The sequence below is a fragment of the Lineus longissimus genome, chromosome 7 (genome assembly GCF_910592395.1).
Source record: "Lineus longissimus chromosome 7, tnLinLong1.2, whole genome shotgun sequence".
Lineage (NCBI taxonomy): Eukaryota > Metazoa > Nemertea > Pilidiophora > Heteronemertea > Lineidae > Lineus > Lineus longissimus.
The window spans coordinates 8,137,564-8,160,722 of record NC_088314.1 but is presented as its reverse complement, the minus strand read 5'-3'; the positions used below and the strand labels follow the sequence as shown (position 1 = coordinate 8,160,722).

Genomic DNA, 23,159 nt, shown 5'->3' with positions numbered 1-23,159 from the left:
GGGGGGCAGTGTTTTGAGTAGTTTAATGATTCTGTTCAAAAAAACTTTGGTACTTATATTATCTCATGCTAAGTTATAGCATTGCTGTGAATGAAGAACATCAAACGTACCAAAACCATCTAAAGGGAACACTGCGTGTGACGTTCTTGAGATGAGCTAACTCGTTCTGTGAGAAGGCCTCATAATTCCCCAATGATCAAAGGAATACATCTTCCAGATTGCTGGATTTGAATAGGCCTATTGACCATAGTCCATAATAAAGAACTTCAGAAGCACTCACACTTTGAATGATCAATAAAATACTTAGCACCCCCATCCCTCCTATATAGTACCAGGTCACAAGTCTTACTCATCAAAGAATGCCAAAACACTATGCCAAAATATTTCCATGAAAGACTTGGAAAACTCTAAGATTTGACAAACATGGGTAAAGATACTAAGTTGGTTTTGGAGATACATGTAAGCTTACATGTAGATGGTTCAGAAGTTATGAAGATTTGAAAATATTGGTAATTAAGCAACAGCCTTGGGTAGGGTACCAAAACATAATTCGTGGAAACACTCTTATATGAAAGACTGGCCCCACAAACATGGGTAAAAGAGACAAAAGTCTTTCAAAAGTCTTTTGTAATATGGTATGTAATGTAATATGACTATAATGGCTGAGAAGTTATCTACACTTGTAATTTTGGCAATGTCCACCGGGTTTTGGTTGGGGGTACCCCCGAATGGACCCTAGAAGCCCTTCAACACTGTTGAAGACATTTTCATATGAAAGATTGACTCAACAAACATGGGTAAAGACACCAAGTTTGTTGCAAAGTAGGAAGAAGGCGAAATGGGAAGAAGGCGAAATAATACAAAGGCGGGGCGGGTAAAGGCGAGATAGGATGAAGGCGAATTAGGACAAAGGTAAATTAGGACAAGGTGAAATAGGAGAAGGCAGATTAAGACAATGGCAAACTGAGACGAAGGCAAGAATGGATAAGGCAACTTGTGATAAGGCAAGATAAAACAGAGGCAAAATAGCATAAGGCGAAAAATGAAAAGGCGAAAAAAGACAAAGGCGAGATAGAATAAGGCGGATTGGGAAGAGGCAAAATTGGAAAAGGCGAAATAGGAGAAGGCGAAATGTATATTTTTTAAAGGCAAAATGGGAAAAGGCGAAAAAAGACAAGGCGAAATGGGCATGAACCGTGTCATTAATGGAATTTGTTGCGGTGGCGGGGGGGGGGGGGGGGCTGGATAATTGCAAAGGCATGCATGGGTTCGAGGGCAGTGTCCAGGTCAGTCACATGTTTTGCCATTGCAACCCGGGCAGTCATAGTTATGTGTCAACATTTATTCAATACTCACAGTGTGTGTATTTTTTAAGTTTGTCTACACAAAGACTAAAATAGTCCGTACAAAGGAACTGCATTCTCTTGATGAAAAGCTATTAATTATTGTAAGGAAAAACCTTTTAAATTGTGTGTTTCTTTCGTGCTTGTTTTGAGGGAGGTGCTTGTAAGAATAGCAATATGTAGAGAGGATATAGGGGTGTTTGGGTATCTCCAATATTATGATCATGAATAAACTGTTCAGACACTTTTTGACAGAAATTTGGTGTGAAAAATTATTATTGGTTTCTGATGAAGCCATCCAAGACCAAATTCAGAGAGTCAAATGTGACAATTTGCAGAGTTCTAGTTTATTCTCATCAGAAAATAGTGTTTTGGTGCTATGAGAATTGGGCTGAGAAAGCAGCTAAAAGGAGATATTTTGATGTCAAACATTTATGACGATGTAAGAGATTAAATAAATTAATGGAAAATGTATATCATATCTCGGCATTATTTTGTATGTCCCTTTGTCATCGTGTGGTGCTCTCAACATGTGACATTACAGTGACAGGGCACCAAGATCTGGTATGAGCCCCAAAGACATGATAGGACACAGACAGGACACTCAGATCTGGTGTGAAGCCCAAAGATATGACAGGACAGGGACAGGGCACCTATATCTGGTATGAGCCCCAAAGACATTACAGGACAGGGACAGAACACTTAGATCTGGTATGACCCCACCCCCCTCCCCAAGACATAACAGGGCAGGGCACCTAGATCTGGAATGAGCACCAAGGACAGCACAAGCACAGAGCACCCAGATCTGATATTAGCCCCAAAGCCATGACCACACTTGGGCCATTTCCAACACATAATTCTTATTCTCTCTCCATGGGGTCTCACGGTCTTCCCCATGTCTTCTGTCCAAGATGACCCTAATCACAATCGCAGTACTAGATGCCAGGGCTTGAAAATTAGCCATGTCCAGAAGATCATGACCTGCCTCACACTCCAGGCGCAGTGGATCTGCCTCGTTGCTACCCCTTGCATTATCCCAGGCTCCTTTCTGTTTGTATCACTGAGCAGTCTTGCGATTTTAAACACTTTTTTGGCCATGATGCTTGACAAAGTACTACTATTTGTAGAATGGCTATTATATTCCCGACGAGTAGGCCTATTCCAGTGAAGGGTGCGCCAATGCCGCCGTCTGTGACTGTCAATAAACTATTGTTTCAGTAATGAATCACTGCCCACGTTATGGAAATCCATCCTAAATTTCGTTACAATACAACCTAATTAAAATATTCTGTCATCAGAACTATTTGTTAGTGGGCGGACGCATTAACAGCTGGAGCAGACGATGCGACGACTGGATAAAATACAACATAAATATTATCTGAATAATAAAACAATAAGCTACAGATGGGACAGTAACATGAATTAATTCTGTGACGTGTTTCAACGCGTAATGACGTCATTCTTTTGAAATTTGCAACATGTGACCATCTATTAAATTATTATATGCGTGTATATTTTGGACACTGTTAGTGTATCGTTATTTTTTTTAAGCTGGAAGGGGGCAATAGGCAGCTTTCAGAACGTGTCTTCTTTCTGGATTGGCTAATAATATACACTTATGCCAGTGACCATGGACCAGCCGCAAAGAGGGCCTAAGCCCATGCTAAGCCTAATAGCCCTTCAGGGGCGATGACGCATTCGAAACTTCCGACTGCCGATGACAGCACTCTGATAATCCGCAGGAAATGATGCATAAGGGGCCAAACCCAATAATGAATAGGTAATTTCCAAATGCTAATTCTCTTTTTTCAACAATGCAACGAAAAGAAAAGAAGCACTTCCGACACCACCCCTCAACACACAACCTGGTGAATAAAGGGTCCATGTTCCCATGGTTCCTTTCATCTAAAACTGATTCATCATGACCCTGACCAACAGCTTGAAATAGCTGATGACGTCATGTTGTGGAAAATTTGTCCAAATTCCTCTCTATAATTACATCAACAAAATTGAAAACATTTTACAAGTTTTATTGTGAGACCCCGCCTGCTATACTGAATCAAAAACATGGCCACCCACGTTTGCGCGCAAATGATAGTTCCAGATTTCGTTTGGAAAGAGTTATTTTGTCTTGAATGAAAATGACCAGAATCAAATTGACTGCTGCAGTGCCAGCAGAACTAGAATTAATGTGAAAGTGACTAACAATTTTCGGAAAGTAGGCCTACCCGGAAGAACAACCATAGTCATGGTGTGGCGACAGGGTGGATGGAAGTTCAATTAATTTTATAATTTACTTTGATAGATGTGTCTTTTATCTTTTGTTGATAAATGTATCTTTTATCTTGCGCCAGGAATTTTAAAGTTTGCCTACACAAATTTCAATCCCAATGATAAATAAAGTTAGATATGTAGGAGGTGACAGGTTAGGTCTAGACTCTGGACCTGGGTTGTTTCGCTGAAGTAACGGAATGTTCCGCAGACCCATACCCGCTTCTGCCGCACCACTTTGCCGCGTTGCCGCAAGGCTCGTCCGGAGGCAGGGGCACCAAAATATTTTCAGCAAATTTATTTGCATAATTTCCACGAAATTCGACCCGGGTTCGCATGAGGGTTACCATCTGCGGCGTGAATCATGCTCCTTGAAATATGATTTTCATTCATAATCTAAAGCTAAATATGGATATTCATAAATTGATAAATCAGCGAAACGTGTAAATATTTCCTGTGTTGACCCTGTGTCGAGACGCATTAGTTCGAACGCAACAACAAACACTGACCAGTTTGAGCAGACGACTGGTTTGTTTACATGGTCATCATATTTGCCAAGGTGTCGAGTTCATTATTGATATGATTATTAAAGATTGCCATCAATAATCAGATGAACTTTGGGAAGGTCAACTGGTTTTGTGAAAGCATAACACTTGTCACTGGAATTTTCTTTTCTTGTTTGTGTGAAAACATGTTGTGACATCGTCTGCAAGGTTAACAACAGGGAATTGTCCCTGTCAAGTTGAGTGACATCGCTTCTTGAAATATTTCTTCCTGATAAATTACTCTGGTACAAAAAACAGCTTCAGGGGAATAAGTGTAACATGATTCAGGAAAAAGTGTCCTGTTCTATTTCTATAACCAGACACACGACAGTTTTTGACGAGTTTCGGCACAAAAAACACGGAATATGCCTCCTATATTCACTTTAGATGTCGGTACCCATCCCAAAACCCATCCTGACTATTTGTGACCCAACATCTAAAAACATATAAGTGTTACCAGCATGGAGAGAGAGAGATGAGACAGTCACAACCAGAACGAATTGGGATTCGCAGCTCCACCGTCTTGGCAACACTGTAAGAGAGGACAGACAGTCACAACCGGACTAAATTTCGCCAGACACCTCTACCGTCAGGCACGATTCGGTCTTGTTGCTGTTGTCACCTCTCACTCAACGTCTTGGCACACGGTTGTGGCGCTGTTTTGACCGATTCGGTCAGGTTGTGACTGTCTCATCGCTAACACAGTGTTGGCAACACGGAGGAGCATCCTAGGCCAAATCACTCTTTCTCTGACTGTCTCATCTGTCTTACCATGCTGGCAACACGGTGGAGAAGACAGGTCCGCTTTGGTTTGGTTGTGGTTATCTCGTCTTTCTCCGCGTGCTGCTGGATACAGGGTCGAGCAGCGAGGAAACCCAATTAGGTCTGGCTGTGACTGTCCCGTCTCTCCTTTGCCAAGCTAGGAACGCGGCTGAGCAGCCAGGAGGTCCGACTCGATCTGGTTGTTAGTGTCTCATATTTATCACTATGTTGGTAACACTGAAGCATCAGCTATTTCCGATTTGGTCTTCTTGTCAATGAATCTTCTCTCATACCGTCTTGGCAATACGATTGAGCATTCAAGCTCTATTTGGTCATGTTGTGACTGTCTCATCTCTCGCATTGCGTCGGCAACACTTTGGAGCAGTCAGGCCCGATTTGGTCTCGCTGCCGATATCCCATTTAACCAATTATAAAACCTATGATTACGCACGCTGGGTGTGTTTTCCATCTTACGATACATCAGGCATGCATCTGGGATAGGGCAGAATTGGGTGTAGGATAATTCGGAAACCACGCACACATCTCCTGAATCTGCTTTGGGTTGGTACCCCACGCTACGTAAGGAGAGGTTTCTGGGTAAGACTTGGTCCCCGTGAACAGGTTGTACCTTAAAAATGATGAGAAGTTGCGAATTGACGCCCTGTGAAATGTCCTTTAACCAGCTAGTGCTAATCCGTCACTGTCTCCAGGTCACCATGCCTCGGTCAATGAGCGGGCGAAGAACCCAATGGCTCCATCAGGAGTACATCGTCAACTTCAGCCTGCAGTCAAACTGGTACGCACAAATATCTTGGCTGAGAGTGGGGGGGGGGGGGGGGGGGCATTTTTTAAAGTGCTTCTCATCGGGGTAATACAGCACCCCTGTATACAATGCACACCCCACTTTAGTTGGATTTTTTTACTGAGGAGTGGACGATATGAATGAGAATTTCAGGCCAGTCCGATTGTCACCAGTTCAGAGGGCGATTACCTGATAGTTATGTGGCATGCCGTCAAACTGTTTACTCTTTCATGTCATTTATAAATCATAGTGTTGCTCGTTTTACCTCGCATCTCATGGGCAGAAAGAACAGTCAGGTGGAGTGCTGATGCTCCCTGATGTTAGTCTTTGACTGGTGACCATGATCACTCTGGTCAGTTCCGTTATTCCTTTTTACCACGAGCAGGCCCATTTAGTTGAGTTGTTTTTCTCATGCCTGGAAAATGTGGTCCTGTATTGTTCATGCATAGGTGTCTTTGAATTTCACCACTTTAAAGTTTGGTTTGATCTGATGGCATGACTGGGACAATGTCACAACCTGTAATGGACACTAATGAATCTGATTCGGATTCGTTTTGGGGTGTGACGTGAGCATGAAGATTTGCATAGAGTATATGCCACGGCAACAATGTCACAACCGGTGACTATGGCCTAGTTGTCTGACAATGTCCAAGGTGAAATTTAATCTTGACCCCCCCCCAGAATGCACACACTAAATAAGTAGCCCTCTCTGTTCACCATGCTGCAAACTGGTTGATACTGACAATGCCACAACCTGTGGTTAGCCCATGCATAAGCTGGTGTTGAGTAGGTTGTGACATCGTCCTAAAATTTTAAAATCTTTGTCCAACACATGAAGAAAATGAATAAAAATGGTAGATCTGTCGAGGTTATTTGCAAGACCAGTACATGCATGTACAGCTAAAGGGCCCAATCCTGTGTCTTATGTCATTAGCAATACCAAAAAATATTCATGCAAAAGGCCAAAAAAACTAGTGACTTAGGCGACAGCGGTGCTATCTAGCGGTAGAAAGTGGAACTGAGAGGTTTGGACGATTTCAGTTCTATTTTCTGCCGTAAATAGCGCCACTGTCGCCTAAGCCAATTTCATACTGTGGGTCCCGTAATTGATTTTTTCTCTCATGCCTTTGGAAGGTAATCAGTATCAAACCAAGGGAATTTGATAGATATAACGTCTTGCTTTAGTTAAAGGGCCCCACCCAGTGTCTTATGTCATTAGCAATACCAAAAAATCTATTCATGCAAAAGGCCTAAAAAAACTAGTGACTTAGGCGACAGTGGTGCTACCTAGCGGTAGAAAGTGAATCTGAGAGTTTTGGATGAAGTTCTATTTTCTGCCGCAAGATAACGCCACTGTCGCCTAAGCCAATTTCATACTGAGGGTCCTGTAATGGATTGGTTTTCATGCCTTTGGAAGGTTATTAGTATCAAACTAAGGGAATTTGATAGATAAAACGAATTGCTTTAGTTGTCAAAACAGGTTCAGCACAGCCACAGGCCATCTTCCCACACAAACAGCAACCCAAAGTAATGATGGCTTAACATGGCCCTCCTTTGTGCACTCTTCCATACTATGCCCCCCCCCCAAATATGCCATTACATGTATTCAAACTAGAATCTATGTGCTCAAAATACGGTAGACAAATAAACAGAAGATTTCCTTGCCTAAAATACAACGCTTTATTCAGCTATGTTGGCAATATATAGAGATGGCATAAAACAAGGGTCAATCATTGAGAAATGGAGCACAGAGAAGGCAAAAACAATGGAAAAGAACTTGCTATTGGTTGGGTTTTTTAACTGTATCAAGGAGTTTTAGACAACAAGTAAAAAAGAGTACTTTCTCATGGCTTTTCATAGAATTTTGAAAGATACCTCTAGGTAGGCAAATGTACGAAAGATGAGGGTCACAACAAATTCTTTGATAACTACTTTCAATTCAATTTCAATTGGCCACTTAATATAAATTTGTAAAATGTGAAAAACTCCACAATTGCGCCGCATCCCACACCGATCTAATATTTCTTTCACACAAAAAAATTTTAATGTTGGTACAAAACACATTTTCTTGAAAACTATTTGATATTTATGTATTGATATTTATGTAACCTCTGAAGGGCTGCAAGTCAAAACGACCCAAATCCGAAGCCTAAACCATACAACAGTCCGTCAGCAGCTCCTAACATTAGTCACGTGCTCAAATACATATCGACAAAACACATCACTTTGAAGTAATATATGTTTTTGATATCGATAGTATCTTGATTCAAGGTCGACGAGGACACACAGTTTTTGACAACTCTTCAAGATTGATTGTCTTCTCCGACACAATTTGAAATCTTGCGACGTCATGATTTTAACCAAAGTTTTCCAGAAAATAAAATTAAAGGCGTACACCGTTTGTAATTACTGGTGGTCCAGGAAAATAGAAATGCAGTTTTACACAATGCCATAGTGCAGTTATCATGCATACGAATTTGCTTAAACTCGGTAATTCGAGCATTGTACATATGTCTACACAATTACATTGTCAACATTTTTATCCAGTACGTATTTAGACAATTTAAAATTTTCAAATTCAATTACGAATTTCAAATATTCAACTAACGGCGTAGGCCTTTAAACCAGAATTATCTACAATAACTGCAAGCGTTGCTAAAATAGTATTTTAGGCTTGTTGTTGATAAAACACAATTTCAACCTTTCCCATTCCATACACTCAAATTGAAGATAGCACTTCTGCCAAACTGCAGATTCTTACTGGTGCAGTGTTATATTTTTGCAACCATCAAGAGCATACAACAGTTTTGTACAGATTTGATGCTACCTTTGGATGCCTCATTGTTAAGTTAAATGAAGAGATTTCAGAATTTCAGAATGGTTAAAATCATAAAATGGAAATTTCCCAACTTTAAAGTCACCATATCAAGCCCTTTTGAGCATCATCCAAAATTACTTAGACGAATTTGAACTCAATCTGAAACTGAAGTTAAGACACTTCAGAAGTGGAAAATAGCCCCAGTATCTTAGGGTTAACCAACCCTATCACACCAAAGACTTTTAGTCTTGCGTACAACTTTCCATGACTTGTCATAAGGTCGAGTAAGAAAAGTATATGTATTAATATATGTATAGTTTTTAAGTGGGATTGAAATGGAAACAAACCAGTAAGGGACCACCTCGAAATATACTGATGCCCCCCCCCCCCCCTCACAATAAATTAGCGAGTAGGAGTGCCCTCCCCCCTCCCGTGTTCAATTCTAGGTTCGACTCAGAATTTCTGGAGAAACCAAGAACCTTACTTCTGGCTCTTCACGACACAACGTACTATTCGAGAGCCTCTCAGACGAGAGTAAAAGCCGTGGTCTCTTGTACTGAGTGTCTATGCCATGGCAAACAAATGATCAAACCCAGGTGGACCGTCGCCAAAAGTTGGCTCCATACCTCTTGCAAAAAATTTCAATAGGGTTAGGAGACCGATAATAATGATTAGATCCGATTGCACAAGTTGGGAGTTGACAATATTGGATCCCAATTTCTGTTTTATTTCAATGCAATCAACAAAGAAGTAAATAACCCGGCCAAATTCAAACAATAGTGTCTTTTTCAGTTTTTTGCCAGGCTTGCTCTTCAAAACTGAGGAAATTTTGTAAAAATTGGCATCCGTATATTTTAAGATGGTCCTAAATCTAACCCTTGCTTTTTAACCGACCGTAACATGATAAGCATAATTGTACAAACATCTTTTTTTCCACATTTTTATACATATCACTTATTAATAGTAAAATCCAAATCACGATTATAAATGAATCATGCATTGTTCATACTCAAAGATTATAGTCACCTTTTATACTAATTACCAAAGTGAGCACTAACGAAGCCTGAAGACTACTGCGTCGAAAATTGGACGACTCGCTAACAGCACAGCTAAAGTGAACGCCCTTCTTTCGAATTTGAACAGAAATAATTTACAGTAAATTTGTCAACATCTTTACATTATTTACATTATTCTTAACACCTCGAGATGTAAGGCAGCACTACTTTAAAGAGATAATGAGACTCATAGTGTTTCAAATTAGCAATGAGTGCAAGTCTTTCCATACCATTAACAGGCCAGTTGGAAAATTTTTTCTCATAAATCCCATCTGAAAATGGAACAAGATTCAAAGATATACAGTACTTCTTGCTTTACTAGCCCTCTGGCATATCAGGCAAAAGTGATTAGACGTTTCGGGGAAAACACACAAGTTGTCAATGCAAAAGGAGACCAAGCTTGCACTCGTATAATAATTATTACTTCTTTACTTTTAAACTTTCAACAACCAAAAAATTAGTGTGAAACACCCATTATGCGATAAAATATGCTGACACAGCACAAAAAGACCTTGGAAATTTTTATACCCAAGCATCCAAGCAAGAATCACCTTTTTGAATACATTTAAAGCATCCCCTACCGTTCTGACATTGTTTGATTCTATGGCTTTATATTTCTTTCGAATGCCCAAATAAATTCGGAAATATGATTGGCTAGGCAAATTAGGAACGACCTGTCGTCAGCCAAGACTCTAAATTTTGTAACAATGAATCTGAAACAGAAAGGGCTAAAAAATGTTTAAAAATGGATGTATACAAATGCACAAAATGTGTAATTTCAGCCACTTAGCAGCCAAAAACAGCTGTTCTGTGCAATCATACTGAAAAATTCATTCTGTCAGATTACGGTGGACCAGAAAAACAGACAGTCAGTGCAAACGCACAATAAGATGTAAAATGTGGAAATCACATCATCTAGGAGAGCGGAAAAATATCCAGTGTTTGGTGTGTGCCGCTGAAACAACCATTCTCCATATCACAAATCTGGTTGTGTGACACTTGATCATATCAGATTAGTTTTTTGCTTTTTATAGCTTTGAAAGTTTTCAGTGACGGATCATCATAGACATAATTGGGTGTGCAATCAACGCACCGAATGGCCTTTGTTCAGTCAATGCTCGAGTATCCCGCAAACAGAGCTGTGTGGGGATTGGGTTCACGATTATTCGGAGATCACTGCACACACTTTGGTGCAACTCAGATACGCAGCACCTTCGATCATGTCACATGTCTAAGCTATGGTGCTTTCAATTGATTTCCATATCATCGTCGCTCATGCAGTTGCCGTTACTGAATCCATCCTCTTTAGAGGGCGCTCCTGCAGCAGCCGAGATCAGCCGAGGGTTTTCGTTGTTTCCCATTGGGTCCACTGGCTCACGTTTCTGATAGACAAGCACGTACGCAGCTTTCGTCTGAAGATGAAGACAAGAAAGATTTTTCAATTTAGGATCGAGTGGCATCAAAACAACACCAACACCCTCATCTATATGAATATGTGGATGACTTCATATGCAACAAATGCAACTTAACGCCCATTTTGATGTGATGATGTGCCACATTTTATTCTACTCGAAGATGCAAGACTTACCACAACTGAATCTTCACTGCATTGTGAAGTCGTTGAGTCATCGAAATGGTACCACTCATTATCATTACGGTTCTTAGCATACGCAGTGTCTGCAAATGAAAAAAGTTTCGAATTATTTGAAAAGTACAAGAATCAGAATCTCTTTATCAAGCGTATCTGATAAATAAACTTAACAGTCGATTGATTTATAAACATTGTACGACATAAAATCAGCGAAAGTCTGAGTCACTAGGCCTATATGGCACCATCCCAGAACTAAGCAAGGAGCATTCACTGAAGGAGGGGTGTCAGACCAGTCAGAACATACTTACAATGCCCGCCGCCCAGACCGCCATAGTGGTTTGTGACAGCCACCAAGTCGTACATCGCCGGGCTGTGGTCTGGGTTGATCACAAGTTTCCTCAGGTTCAAACCTCTGCAAGATCAAGACAATCAGTGAGTTGTGTGACAACAAAAATAGCACAGAATTGGAAGCGTTCTTGCAAATAGCCTGCAGCACTGAATCAATTGAACGATGCATACCAGAAACTGGCAAGCAACATCGAGGTCATTTTGTGAAAGACTTTTGTTTTCACTTACTGGGTTGCCCAACGGTAAGCCAGTTTTTGGCAATATTCTTGTTGAAATGGCAGCTGTTATTGTTCCAACAAGGTGATTTTCATCACAGCAAAAGTTACTTTCTTCTTCTTCAGGATTTTTGAGATGTGTGCCAGACAGTCGGTCCCTTTTCAGTAACGAAGTCGGCTCTCTTCCAGTGTTGAGCCACAGAGGCCCAGAGGCAGTGTCCTTTGACTGGAATTCCTCTCGAAAAAGCGAAAAAGTTACTTCAACCTTTGACAATCACTTACTTTGTTGGGAATTCCACAAAAGCGTCCAGCTTGTCCCTGAGATATCTATTGTATGAGAAGCGCTTCAGATGGATCACAAGAACATTGGGAAGTTGCCAAATGTCAAATTTTTTCGTTGCCTGCTGATGCTTTTTACACGCTGGGCAATACCTGAAAATATGAGTGATCTAAGTTTAGCACGCTGCAAGAGCGCTTGGGGGATTCAAATTACTAATATACTGGTTACCGGCCACAATAAACTTGCTGGAATCCTTTGTGGTTGGTGAAATTTAGGGGCAAAAAGAACTGAAAGGAATGACTTTGTCAGCTAGAGAGGGGATCGGGTGGTCAAGTCTTCTTCTTGTTCCTCCCATGCATTTGTGTGCGGCTGTTGTACACTGCTTTGAGGACTTTCAATCTGCATCACGAACGGTAGGAGTTGAAACAAAATTGCCTCTGGATTGGCTCTTTGGCCAGGAAGCTACTCAAGTTTCTCAATTGTTCGAGGTGTTCTGCTTCCCACTGACAACAAACCCAAGGTAACTTGGCTTGAAAATTAGAAGTATGTGGCAATTGAAGTCAATTGCACACCTCCACCAGAAACCACTGAGGCACGAGCCACTGGATGGTACCAACAAGGTTTTTGAAAATAAAACTATTTCATTGACAAGGCAAAATCTCCCTGGTTAATTTCAATCCTTTGTCTTCCAACGATACACACTACCAGCGAAAGATTCGACCAACTTACCACAGATCATCGGTACCAAGCTTTTCCTTCGTCGTGAACAACTCCAGACATGAATTCAGCTGGATGGTCTGCTTCTTCTGAATGGGCTCTGTGTTGACGGTTTCGTGAACTTCGAATTCCTCAGCCACTTTGTCGTCGAAGAAGCGCTCCTTGGCCTTGTGGTTCCAGTCCATTGCCAGGTAGGTACGATCTGCAAAACAAAATGTAGAACTTAATTTGATGTATGCCTCGTTTGACAAATACAGGCAACAGGTACAGTGGAACCCCGGTCGGCGACCACCTCAGTAACGCGACCACCCCGCGAACACGACCAAAATTCTCCGGTCCCGAATGGTTTTCTCTCTAATTCCCATTAACTGGCCCTCGCTAACACGACCACCCCGGTACCCAAACCGCGACCACCAGCTTGGTCGGTCCCAAACTGCAAATTAACCCCGCTAACGCGACCATGAGGCCTAATTGCCGTAATCAACCATGACCGCATCGTATCAATTGGCACCTTCTCGCAAATCCGTGTTGATAGTTAGCACCTCGAACACAATGACCATGGGAATCCATATGAAAATAAATGATGTGTAAGTGAGTTTGATCAAATGTAAGCGCAAATAAAATGAAGAATAAACTTTCTTTTCGACTCACGGTTTGTTTTTCATCATTTAGTATTAAATAATGTCAAGAGGCATGCACACGTAGTTTTTAGGACAAATAAATTATGTTGATTAGTAAGAGTACCAATACTCAAAGTAAAGAATGCTTACTACGTCGTAAAATGGATAAAATACGTTTTTAAAAAGATGATTTAATCAGTACCAGTTCAAATTGGCTGAAGTTAAAGCAGGAAGACATCAGGAAGAATTCTCAACATCTTCTCACATCACCTCTCTCAATGTTAGCGGGAATATTAGCTTGACATCAAGAAGGGCAGCTGCCGATGGTGTGAATAACATGCTTGCTCTAATTAGCATGCTCAAGTTTTAATGTAATGTTTGGTCTAATTAGCTCTCGTCAGTTTATTTACTCATTTACATAAGTTGTAAATTAAACGCAAAACACTCAAGAAAATGATTTTTTATTCGTAATATACACACAAAATTATCGAATCACCCGGTGGCGTAGTCATTAATGCATGTCAATGTACACACAGCATATCTGCTAGGACGATGTTTTGGCGGGAAAACCTACTTATGATTCTTAAATTCACTAACGCGACCACCCCGGTAACACGACCACTTCGGCTTAGTCCCTTGGGTGGTCGTGTTACCGGGGTTCCACTGTAGTCAAAAGCTAGAATTGCATACCTTAAAGAACACACAGGCATCCTACTTAAAACTCAGGACCATTTACCAACAAGCACTAGTGTTGACAATTTTCCTCCTTGAAAAATACCCTGGCCTAAATAAAAACCCAGGACATGTAAAATTAGGTAAGAATTGACATTGACCATTGCACTGCAAAAGCTCCTCAGTACAGTGGATCCTCCCTTAGTGCATATCTCTCTATTAACGACCCTCTCTAATGAGGACATCGCATTTGGTCCCATAAAGTAAGGATACCTCTTTATCAAGGACGGCATCTGTCAGTCGAAGGGTGTCCCTCATAGAGAGGTTCAGCTGTACTTACTGATGAACCTAATGGGTTTTCCATCGTCCTTGATCTTGTTGACCTCTGAGCTGCCGTACGAGTTGATGATGCTTAGCGTGAACAGACGATGGTCGTCCTCATCAGCATCCTCCTTGTCTTCCTCATCTTCATCCGATTTCTTCTCCATGTTCTCGTCATTGTCTTCGCCGTTGTTCATTTCAACTTCTGAAATAGACAACGTGAACTTTCACCAAACACTTGAATGAAAACCTTACACTTCCAACACTTCAGGATTTTTCAAACTTCTGAATTTGGCATAACAGAAAAGGTCACCACTGAAGGTCAATACAATGCCATGTAACAGCATGGCATATCCCTTGATCAGCATGGCAACCAAACTAGTTACTGTAAGTGTTGAAAAGACATGGACACTCATTTTATAAGGCCACTCAACAGATAACTCATTAATCATCACTGCACTGCTTCCATATATACCTACTGTGCCAATTTCATTGACATCTGATGTATCAAACTTAAAATATAGTAGTGACCCCCCCCCCCCCAAACATCATATACAGGAAGGTCTTTGCCTTGGAATTTACTCTTGACTATGTAAGATGGAATTCAGAGAACATAATTACCTCCATTTATCTGTTTGTCATCTCCCTCTTCTGAAGAAGCATCTTCCTTGCCGTCTTTCCACCAGTTGTTGTCATCTGGAGGCCTCACGTACCGCCTGAAATCACAAACAGATCACGATCTGTAACTTCCAAAGAAATGTTCAGGACTAGCTTATGAAAACTAATCAGATTTGGAAGGACACAAAGACAAATATCAAGTGATAAATCGGATGGCTAGATTGATTTTACCACACTCCCAGCAAGCTGAACTTTGCATCTAGTAAAGGCAGGCCCGATCTCCCATAATGTGAGAGTAAGCCAAGAGCAGTGAACAGACAGGTAGTACTTACGACATTCTATGCAGTAGTATGTTGTACAATTGTTCGTAAGTACACGACTTCTTGGGCAGCGATACGAGGAGGGGTGTACCAAAGAGCTGCGCTGATGTGTGGCTGTGAGAGTAGTAGACGCTCTGCCTGACCCTTTTCTCCCTCATGTAGACTAGTATCAACGACTGTTCCTTATCCTGGTCGTCTTCGTTTGCAGGCGTTGGGATCTCATATCTGAATTGCGAGGAATAAGCATCAAGTTACATGGTCGAGAGCAACGGCAACCTGTCAGGCTGGTAGTATTTTACATGTACTTACACCAAGTGACAAGAGGGTATATCACAAGTTCTTACACAAGTGTCAAGAGGGTTTTTCTCATGTACTTACACGAAGATATCATCCCGGTCCATGATTTGGGAAAGTCCTTGGTTGGATGAGAATAATTTATGAAATCGGTGGTTATATACATCAGTGACGACCATTTTTTCGGCGGGTACACTAGTGAATTTGGACAGTTCTCTGCATACATCGAGCACGATACCCATCTTTGGCACGGTTAGTTTATACTGGAAGGAAAGGAACAATGATATTTTAATGTGCCACTTAAATAAGAGAAGAAAGCTTGACTCACAACCACTACGAATGTAAATTAGGTGGTCTCAGCAATCGTTATACAAATGTACTCGTCTTTTGTGTACTTCCTTTATCTACTTGAAACTAAGTAACTATAATCTAGGCTTTGTGGGAGTGCACTTATGAGAGGCAATATCATGCTTTACGTCATTTGCACCGGATGTATTTGACCACACGGATGTCCTGTGCACACAAAAATAGTTCATGTGTATGTGGCACCACGCAAGATTCAGCCAACCCAGAATCCAAAACACACAAGACTCACCTGAGTCAGCTTTTTCATCGGATCCAACGGAACGAAGAACACCTCGATCTGTCGCTCCTTTTTGATTGGCAGAGGTAATGAGAGATAACAGAACGGGTCAAATGTCACGGATATTTTTGAGCACTGCGGACACACGAGGGTCGACTTGAGTAAACCATGAAACGTGTCCACTATCACAGAATCGTTTCGTTTCCTATAATTTTCAAAAGCTTCTCTTGCCACTTCCTGAAAATAGAGGGATACTTGAATTTCAGTGACTTTGACAACAGGCAGAGAATGAGTACAAAACTACAATCATCAGGCAAATCATTGGCAAAGTTTTCAAAATTGGCGGCGATCTTACCGCATCAGGTCTGCCCTCATTCTCTTTCAGCTCAATATAAGGCTTTTTCTTGATTCTGTTCATGTCTTCGTGCAAACCGTCCAGTAGGAACGCCATCAACTCCTGAGCATCCTGCTGCTGGTAACCAGAGAACTGCGGTGCAAATCGCCCAACAGAAACCTGAAAATGAAATAATCAACATCAGACACAGTTTCAAAGACCAACACCATTCAGAATGGTGCAGGCACACCATCTTGAGTGAACTTACTCCTAACACTAAGGCTCCTAAGTAACTGCCATCCTCTCTGATGAATACTCAAACCAGCGGGGAAAAGGGATGCTCCACGCAAAGTTCCCCTCGAATCCTTTACAACTGCTCTCAGATCATAGACTGCTCTCACACTCCTACTCACCTTGAAATTCCTCGGCATACAGTAGCTGTATTTTCCCGACCACATATTTTTGATTAGTTCTGCATAAGCTTTGGCAATTTCCCCCTTCATTCCTAGCGGGTTGTCATAGTTCAACTCCTCCTGCCACTTGTCGTCTAAGAAATACTGGGCTAGCTGCGGAACATTGCTCAGACACTGAAACACAATTGGTTAGATTTGACGTTGGTTCCTTGAAAACTTTAAACAAATCCATTGCTAAAGAAGAATGGTGTGTGATAGAGAAGAGGTGAAAGTTTCTCATATCAGCAAACACCCCAAAAAGTAGTTCTAAAGCAAGGAGTCTGCAGCAAAAAGTATTGGAAACAAGGCCTTTCCATATCCCCAAAAACTTGGTTTGAAATGAGTTCCTTTATTCTTAGCAGCAGATCCGAGTCAATACGTCCAACTTCTCCAACATCACTGACTTTGCGATCCCTCCGTCCAAACCATAATGAAATGGCCAGGGCCATTGTGCTCACCTCATGTGGAGGAAAGATGGATAAAGAGCATGGTATTGTGTCATGTAGTGTTAGGTTTGATGTAGGTCCAAGCAATTACAATTTCCCCAAAATGGCCAATTTACAGTACATTCGACCTCTGTGACCTTGAAAAGGAGGTCAAATCAAAGAAGACCCGGGTGACACATTGAATGGTTGTTAGAATTAGATGTACCTATGATATAAAATTGGTGCCAATCGGGCAAGTCATTACTAGGAATAATGGCATTTTGAAGAATTTAGGATTTGGCCCCCTCCCTGGAGGCCAAACGGCAAATCAGATTGCACCAAACTTCGGTACCTGAGATCACCTGACCAAGGGGTACATGTGTACTTAATTTGTGATCAATAGTCATTGCAGTTAAGAAACGTGCCATAGTTACGGCCTGACGGCGAATTTACGCCATTTGACCTCTGTGACCTTGACAAGAAGGTCAAATTAAAAACCTGTGTGACATATACTGTATGGTGGTTAGATGTACCCATGATATCAAATTGGTGGCAATCGGGCAAGAAGTTAAGGAATAATCACATTTTTAAGGTTTTTGGATTTTGCCCCCTGGTGGTCAAGTGGTGAATCATATTGGACCAAACTTCAGTCCCTGAGATCACCTGACTAAGGGGTAAATGTGTACCAAATTTGGTATCAATAGTCATTGCAGTTTAGAAACGTGCCATTGTTACATCCTAACGGCCAATTCACACCATTTGACCTCTGTGACCTTGAAAAGGAGGTCAAATCAAAAACCCGGAGGATATATGATGCACCTTTGCTAGAAGTACCTACCATATTTTTTTCAAAATTTCCCGACTACTATTAAGGGAGATATTGCATATTTTCACTTTTAACGTTTGGCCCCCTGGAGGCCAAACCATGAAACGAATCGGACCGAAACTTAGTCTCCAAGGTGTCATTACATAAGGGTACATGTGTCCCAAGTTTCAACTCAATAGTTCCAACAGTTACGAAACGTGCCCTGCTAACGGACGACGGACGACGACGACGATGACGACGGACGACGGACGCCACGGTATGGGATAAGCTCACCTCTGCTAAGAGGTGAGCTAAAAAGTGTTTATTCTCTCACTGGCTTGATTCATACCTGTATAGCTGAGTTCATGAAGCACGTATTCCCAAGATTGCTAAGTCCACATATACCGGGTGAGACACTGCCTCGACCAGAGTTGTAGTCATATGAACTGCCATAGTAGGACGATGACGATGAACCACCTCCTATTCCACTTGTGCTGTTCGAGTTGGAATACGAGTTGAACGTTGATCCACTTGAAGACCTGGGGGAAAAAGATGGAGACATTAAAGTGGACTTGACCTTTAAGGTTTTGCTAATACAGATCAGAAGTTGTAACACTTCAATGCTTTGCAGATGACTTCTTGGAGGTGGTAAATTGAAAACTTTGCACCCCAACCTTTGATAAGAAACCGATTGGAACGAGCAGCAGAATCGAGCAGTTAGCTTGATAGCAGACGCTGCGTTAGAATGAATTTTACAACCCCATGTCCTTACCTGACGGGAGAGGAGCCATAAGATGAACTCATGTCCATGCTCGTCGTCGAGGCACTGTAAGAAGATAAGCTGGAAAAAACAAAAGCGTTTTTGATATAAGGCAGACTGCATACATGAAGGAGAGCAGTATAGTTGGGACGGGACAAGTTAAAAGCAACTTCTCAATATTCAAATTGCTGATCGACTAAATCACTGTAACTGGTGGCAGACAGAAGATAATCTGGGGGACGGATAGTCGCACACTAAAATCTCTCGAAGAACAATATCAAAACAGGCCCATTTATTGAATCCTTATGCTTATTGCGGGGGTAAAGTCACAAGATATCTACCTCTTTGTCTGTCTTGGCCATGTCCCGTCATCGTTCTGTTGTTCGACTACAATCATTTGTCCCTGATACAACCCAGCATCCTGCAGCGTATTTTCTGGCTTGTTTAAATGTTCATAGGTATTCGACATGTATTTATTCCACAGGCGCACTTCCTTATCATCCGAGATGCTGAACAGAGTCTTCATTTCTTTTTCGATTTGTTCTGAAAGGAATCAGTTAGTGAGTTACATTGGATTGATTTTTAAACTATAAAAGCAATCTTTAACGGTTTCATTCTGACAATTATTGTCAGGAATAGTGAAATCATGGCCAGGGCAATTGTTTGGGGGAAGTTGTTTTGGGACAACTGTGTACCCAGCCCTACTGGTAGAAAGCATTTAGCCAACAGACCATGGTACCCTCATAAATTGGAACCACTGAAACAGGATACTGATGGCAGGAAATGAAGAACTACAGGATAAGAGCCCAAGGCTTATTAGTACTAGCACCTGGTAAAGACTTCACAGTATCCCCTCTCAGCACCCAGACATCAGCCGACTCGATCAGAATGAGATAAACTCCATCAAGGGCTAAATATACTCAAACCATGATCAGACTAACACTTTCAAATACGAATATGAATTCAATACATTGAGGTCTGATCTCGATACAATGCTGTTGAGAAAGTGTCAGGACTGATAATTTGTGTTTGGGCGTACATTGTCTAGATATACTTTAACATGTCAGTTGTTACAATAACCAAACAGTGCCCCAGTGCAGAAAATAGCAATTATATGACTGCGTTTTCTATGGGCATTGTTTTATATCACCATGTCATTACCACAGCACTTTGTTATGGTAACTGCAGGATTTTTTGGCAAATTATGTGATAATTATATTTGCTGCCATGCTTAGTGCAGTGATTTACCTGGATTAATGTTGGCTATGTACAATATATGAGGGGGCGTCTCAATGATTTTTTATGTCAGGATTTTGAAAAACTCAAGCAATAGAAAATAGATAAACATGAGAACGATTTTTTCAAGGCAAGTGGTGTATGGACCAGACTGTTTGTGTTGTATCCAAGACTATTGAAAACAAGCTAAGGCCAGGCGGAGACATTCGATTCGGTAGTTTCAAGACTGTCATGAAATCTTCTGTAAATGTCCGCTTGTTCAAATTGAGTTAAAACAATAACCTTCAAAGTAACCATCCTCAAAATACCTTGAAGAATAAATTGTTTAGAGTAACCATCCTGGTAAATATATACACTTTTGAGATGACCCCCAGAACATGGATGAAGGCCAAGAAGCTACCTGTCTGAATAGTTGCCTGTGTCCACACACCGCCTACACATAACCAGCAAAGTATTTCAGTTCACCTGGCGAAGTACAGGAAACGAGGTGAGCTGATTCTTCGTAATGACTACAGCCATTAATGGGGTATTAAAGGGCAACACAGTCAATTTCGTGAAGGAGATCAAAGTTACTTTCAGAAAACGATTTTTACAATTTCATTACAGACCACATCAAAAGTCGCCCAGCAGGTAGCAACAAACTCACCAATTGTATCAGCCCGACTGAAGCGTTTGGTCAATACTTTGTCCATCTCTTTGTTCTGACAAAGTTTCAGGTCCATAAGATAAACCTCAACCTTGCATTGTTTGACGAACATACCCTGTTCAATCACTGTCCGCGCGATAGGCTCCTAGGAGAAAGTTAGAACAGAAATTTAATTTTTAACAACAGAATTTCAAGCTTGCAAGTTTGCATATTATCGAATCCAATTCATCACTGCCAGCTGTTTGTTTAGTAAAGGCAAAGGGAAAGAAATGTTCATATCATACACATTACAATCACCTTCAATTTTTAAAACTCAACCTATCGAGATTATGATGATAAGAGAAGTAAAACAACCTCAATCCAATCCAAATTTGCTTTGATCTTTTAGGTTTCATGTCATCTTTAAATAATATGTTAAAATAGGTACAGTAGAACCTCTCTCTTAAGGACACCCTTGGGACTAACAAATTCTGTCCTTAATTGAGTGGTGCCCGATTACACAGGCCGAATTGGACAGAAATGACCACTTTGGGTCCAAATGCACAGTCCCAAATTGAGAGGGTGCCTTTTGTAGAGAAGGGTCTGTAAAGGGAGGTTCCAATGTGCACAGTTTTCCTCATGCAAATTTCTCTGAAGTCTTTACCTGATCGTCTACTGTGCCATACCAGGCGAGCAACTTGTCCCATGCCTCGCTGGGTACCAGCATGTAGTCCAACTCATCAATGAGATGCTCCTTTAGTTCTTTTGTGCCATCTAAGAGAGAAACAAAACATACTTTATTCAATCTACTCGATTTCTGACTTTCAGTGGATGAAAACTGCATCACACCTTTTTATCTGGCACATTTAGAATCGGACACCAATTGCAGCCAAGTTATAAAGCTGGCAACCGCAAACTGCATCAATCAGAAAGACTAAAACTTAGCAAAGGACTGCCTTGCCATTACAATTACACATGAACTATAGCTTTCTGCATGATTTTCAACTTCTCCCAGAAATCGTTTTTACTGGCATTTTTACTTTAGATAAAAATAGTTATCATAAAGTTGCTAAATTGCATCACGCAACTTTCAACCCTTTTTTGGCCAAAACTGCGCCCTCTCACTCCCCGTTTTCCTCAAGAGGAGAATATAACCCTGGCCTTCTAATTCCTGGCAAGAGCACTGACTTACCTTTGAATAATGGGGCATTATCTATTGGACCAGGGAAGGCATTGTCTTCACCAACTGCCCTTGTGTCCCAACTGTCAAAGCCCACAAACTTCTTCCACTGCTTAAACCATTTTGTGTCTATCAAGTACCTGTATGAAAATATAATGAGCATTATGTATGTAATAATCTTGAAACTGTGACATGATGGACTGGTAGATGGCTGGTTATTCCCTTTTCACAGGCAACGTAAGTTTACAATGACATAAAAAGTAACTATATGAATATAGACAAAATTATTAAACCAAATTACAGTACGCGTACGTCGTAGTTTGTCCATGTCTTCTGATGTTCATGATATTTTGAATGATTTTGATAATAATTTTATTCAAAAATGACCTTTGTGTCAAGGTTAACTCCAGATCACTGTGAAAAGGGGTTTGCAAGTATCTTCGCAAACCACTTATTGGTGAACTCAAGAACTGAAAGTGAAACTGAAAAGGCCAGTTATGTATGCAGGTCCTCGTCATATGACTGCTTGTAGTATCAGGATATTATGGCCAGCTAAGTAACGCTTTTATAATAATTATGAGAAGACAGTGGCAAAAAACGAGACAATGATGGCCCTAGGCCAAGCCAAGAGGATCAGGAATCGCAGGATTGAATGCGACAGCCTTGATGACTTGTTTGGCGATGGAAATCTGCTGGAACAAAATAACACTATTATTATCATGAGCTCCTTCACCGACTTCATCTGCCATTCCGGTCAAGGAACAGATTCATACGAGACCAGATCATTGGTCTAGATCGTGAGGTTATTGGACTTCCCAGCCAGCCGGTTCATCCATCCATTCATTTTCATGATTTTTCTGGAAAAATAAAGGAGTCGGAAAAAGGCCTCCATAAATACCCTCAGAGAGGGAAATGAAAAGGATCAAACGATAGAAATATATATCATTGGTTTTCCTTGATACTTCATGAACTTACCAAACATCTCCTTTCTTCAAAGGAGTCTTTAATAGCTCAGATATTTGAGTTTTTTGCGATTCGTAGTCAGGAGGACCACCTTCCGCCATGATGACTGACAGGCCGATTGCGGAAGGTTTTCGAACGCCGACGTAAGGCTGCTTCTGATTGGCCAAAAGTTTGCAGACGAATTTTACAAAAAGAGCTTTCTAG

General features: G+C 41.1%; 1 protein-coding gene across 1 annotated transcript; it reads right to left on the bottom strand.

Moving 5' to 3' along the window:
• Positions 1–7,392: 7,392 nt before the first annotated feature.
• Positions 7,393–23,094, bottom strand: LOC135491751 (ubiquitin carboxyl-terminal hydrolase 15-like). Its single transcript, XM_064777875.1, has 19 exons — positions 22,968–23,094; positions 22,005–22,132; positions 21,477–21,586; positions 20,834–20,978; positions 19,293–19,494; positions 18,964–19,032; positions 18,541–18,730; positions 16,923–17,096; positions 16,531–16,689; positions 16,188–16,412; positions 15,677–15,855; positions 15,311–15,523; positions 14,982–15,076; positions 14,380–14,565; positions 12,760–12,949; positions 12,033–12,182; positions 11,496–11,599; positions 11,185–11,273; positions 7,393–11,008 (listed from the first exon to the last, which is right to left on the bottom strand). Exons 1-19 carry the CDS (start codon positions 23,054–23,056, stop codon positions 10,844–10,846), a joined length of 2,862 nt encoding a protein of 953 aa, XP_064633945.1. The 5' UTR covers positions 23,057–23,094; the 3' UTR covers positions 7,393–10,843.
• Positions 23,095–23,159: the final 65 nt, after the last annotated feature.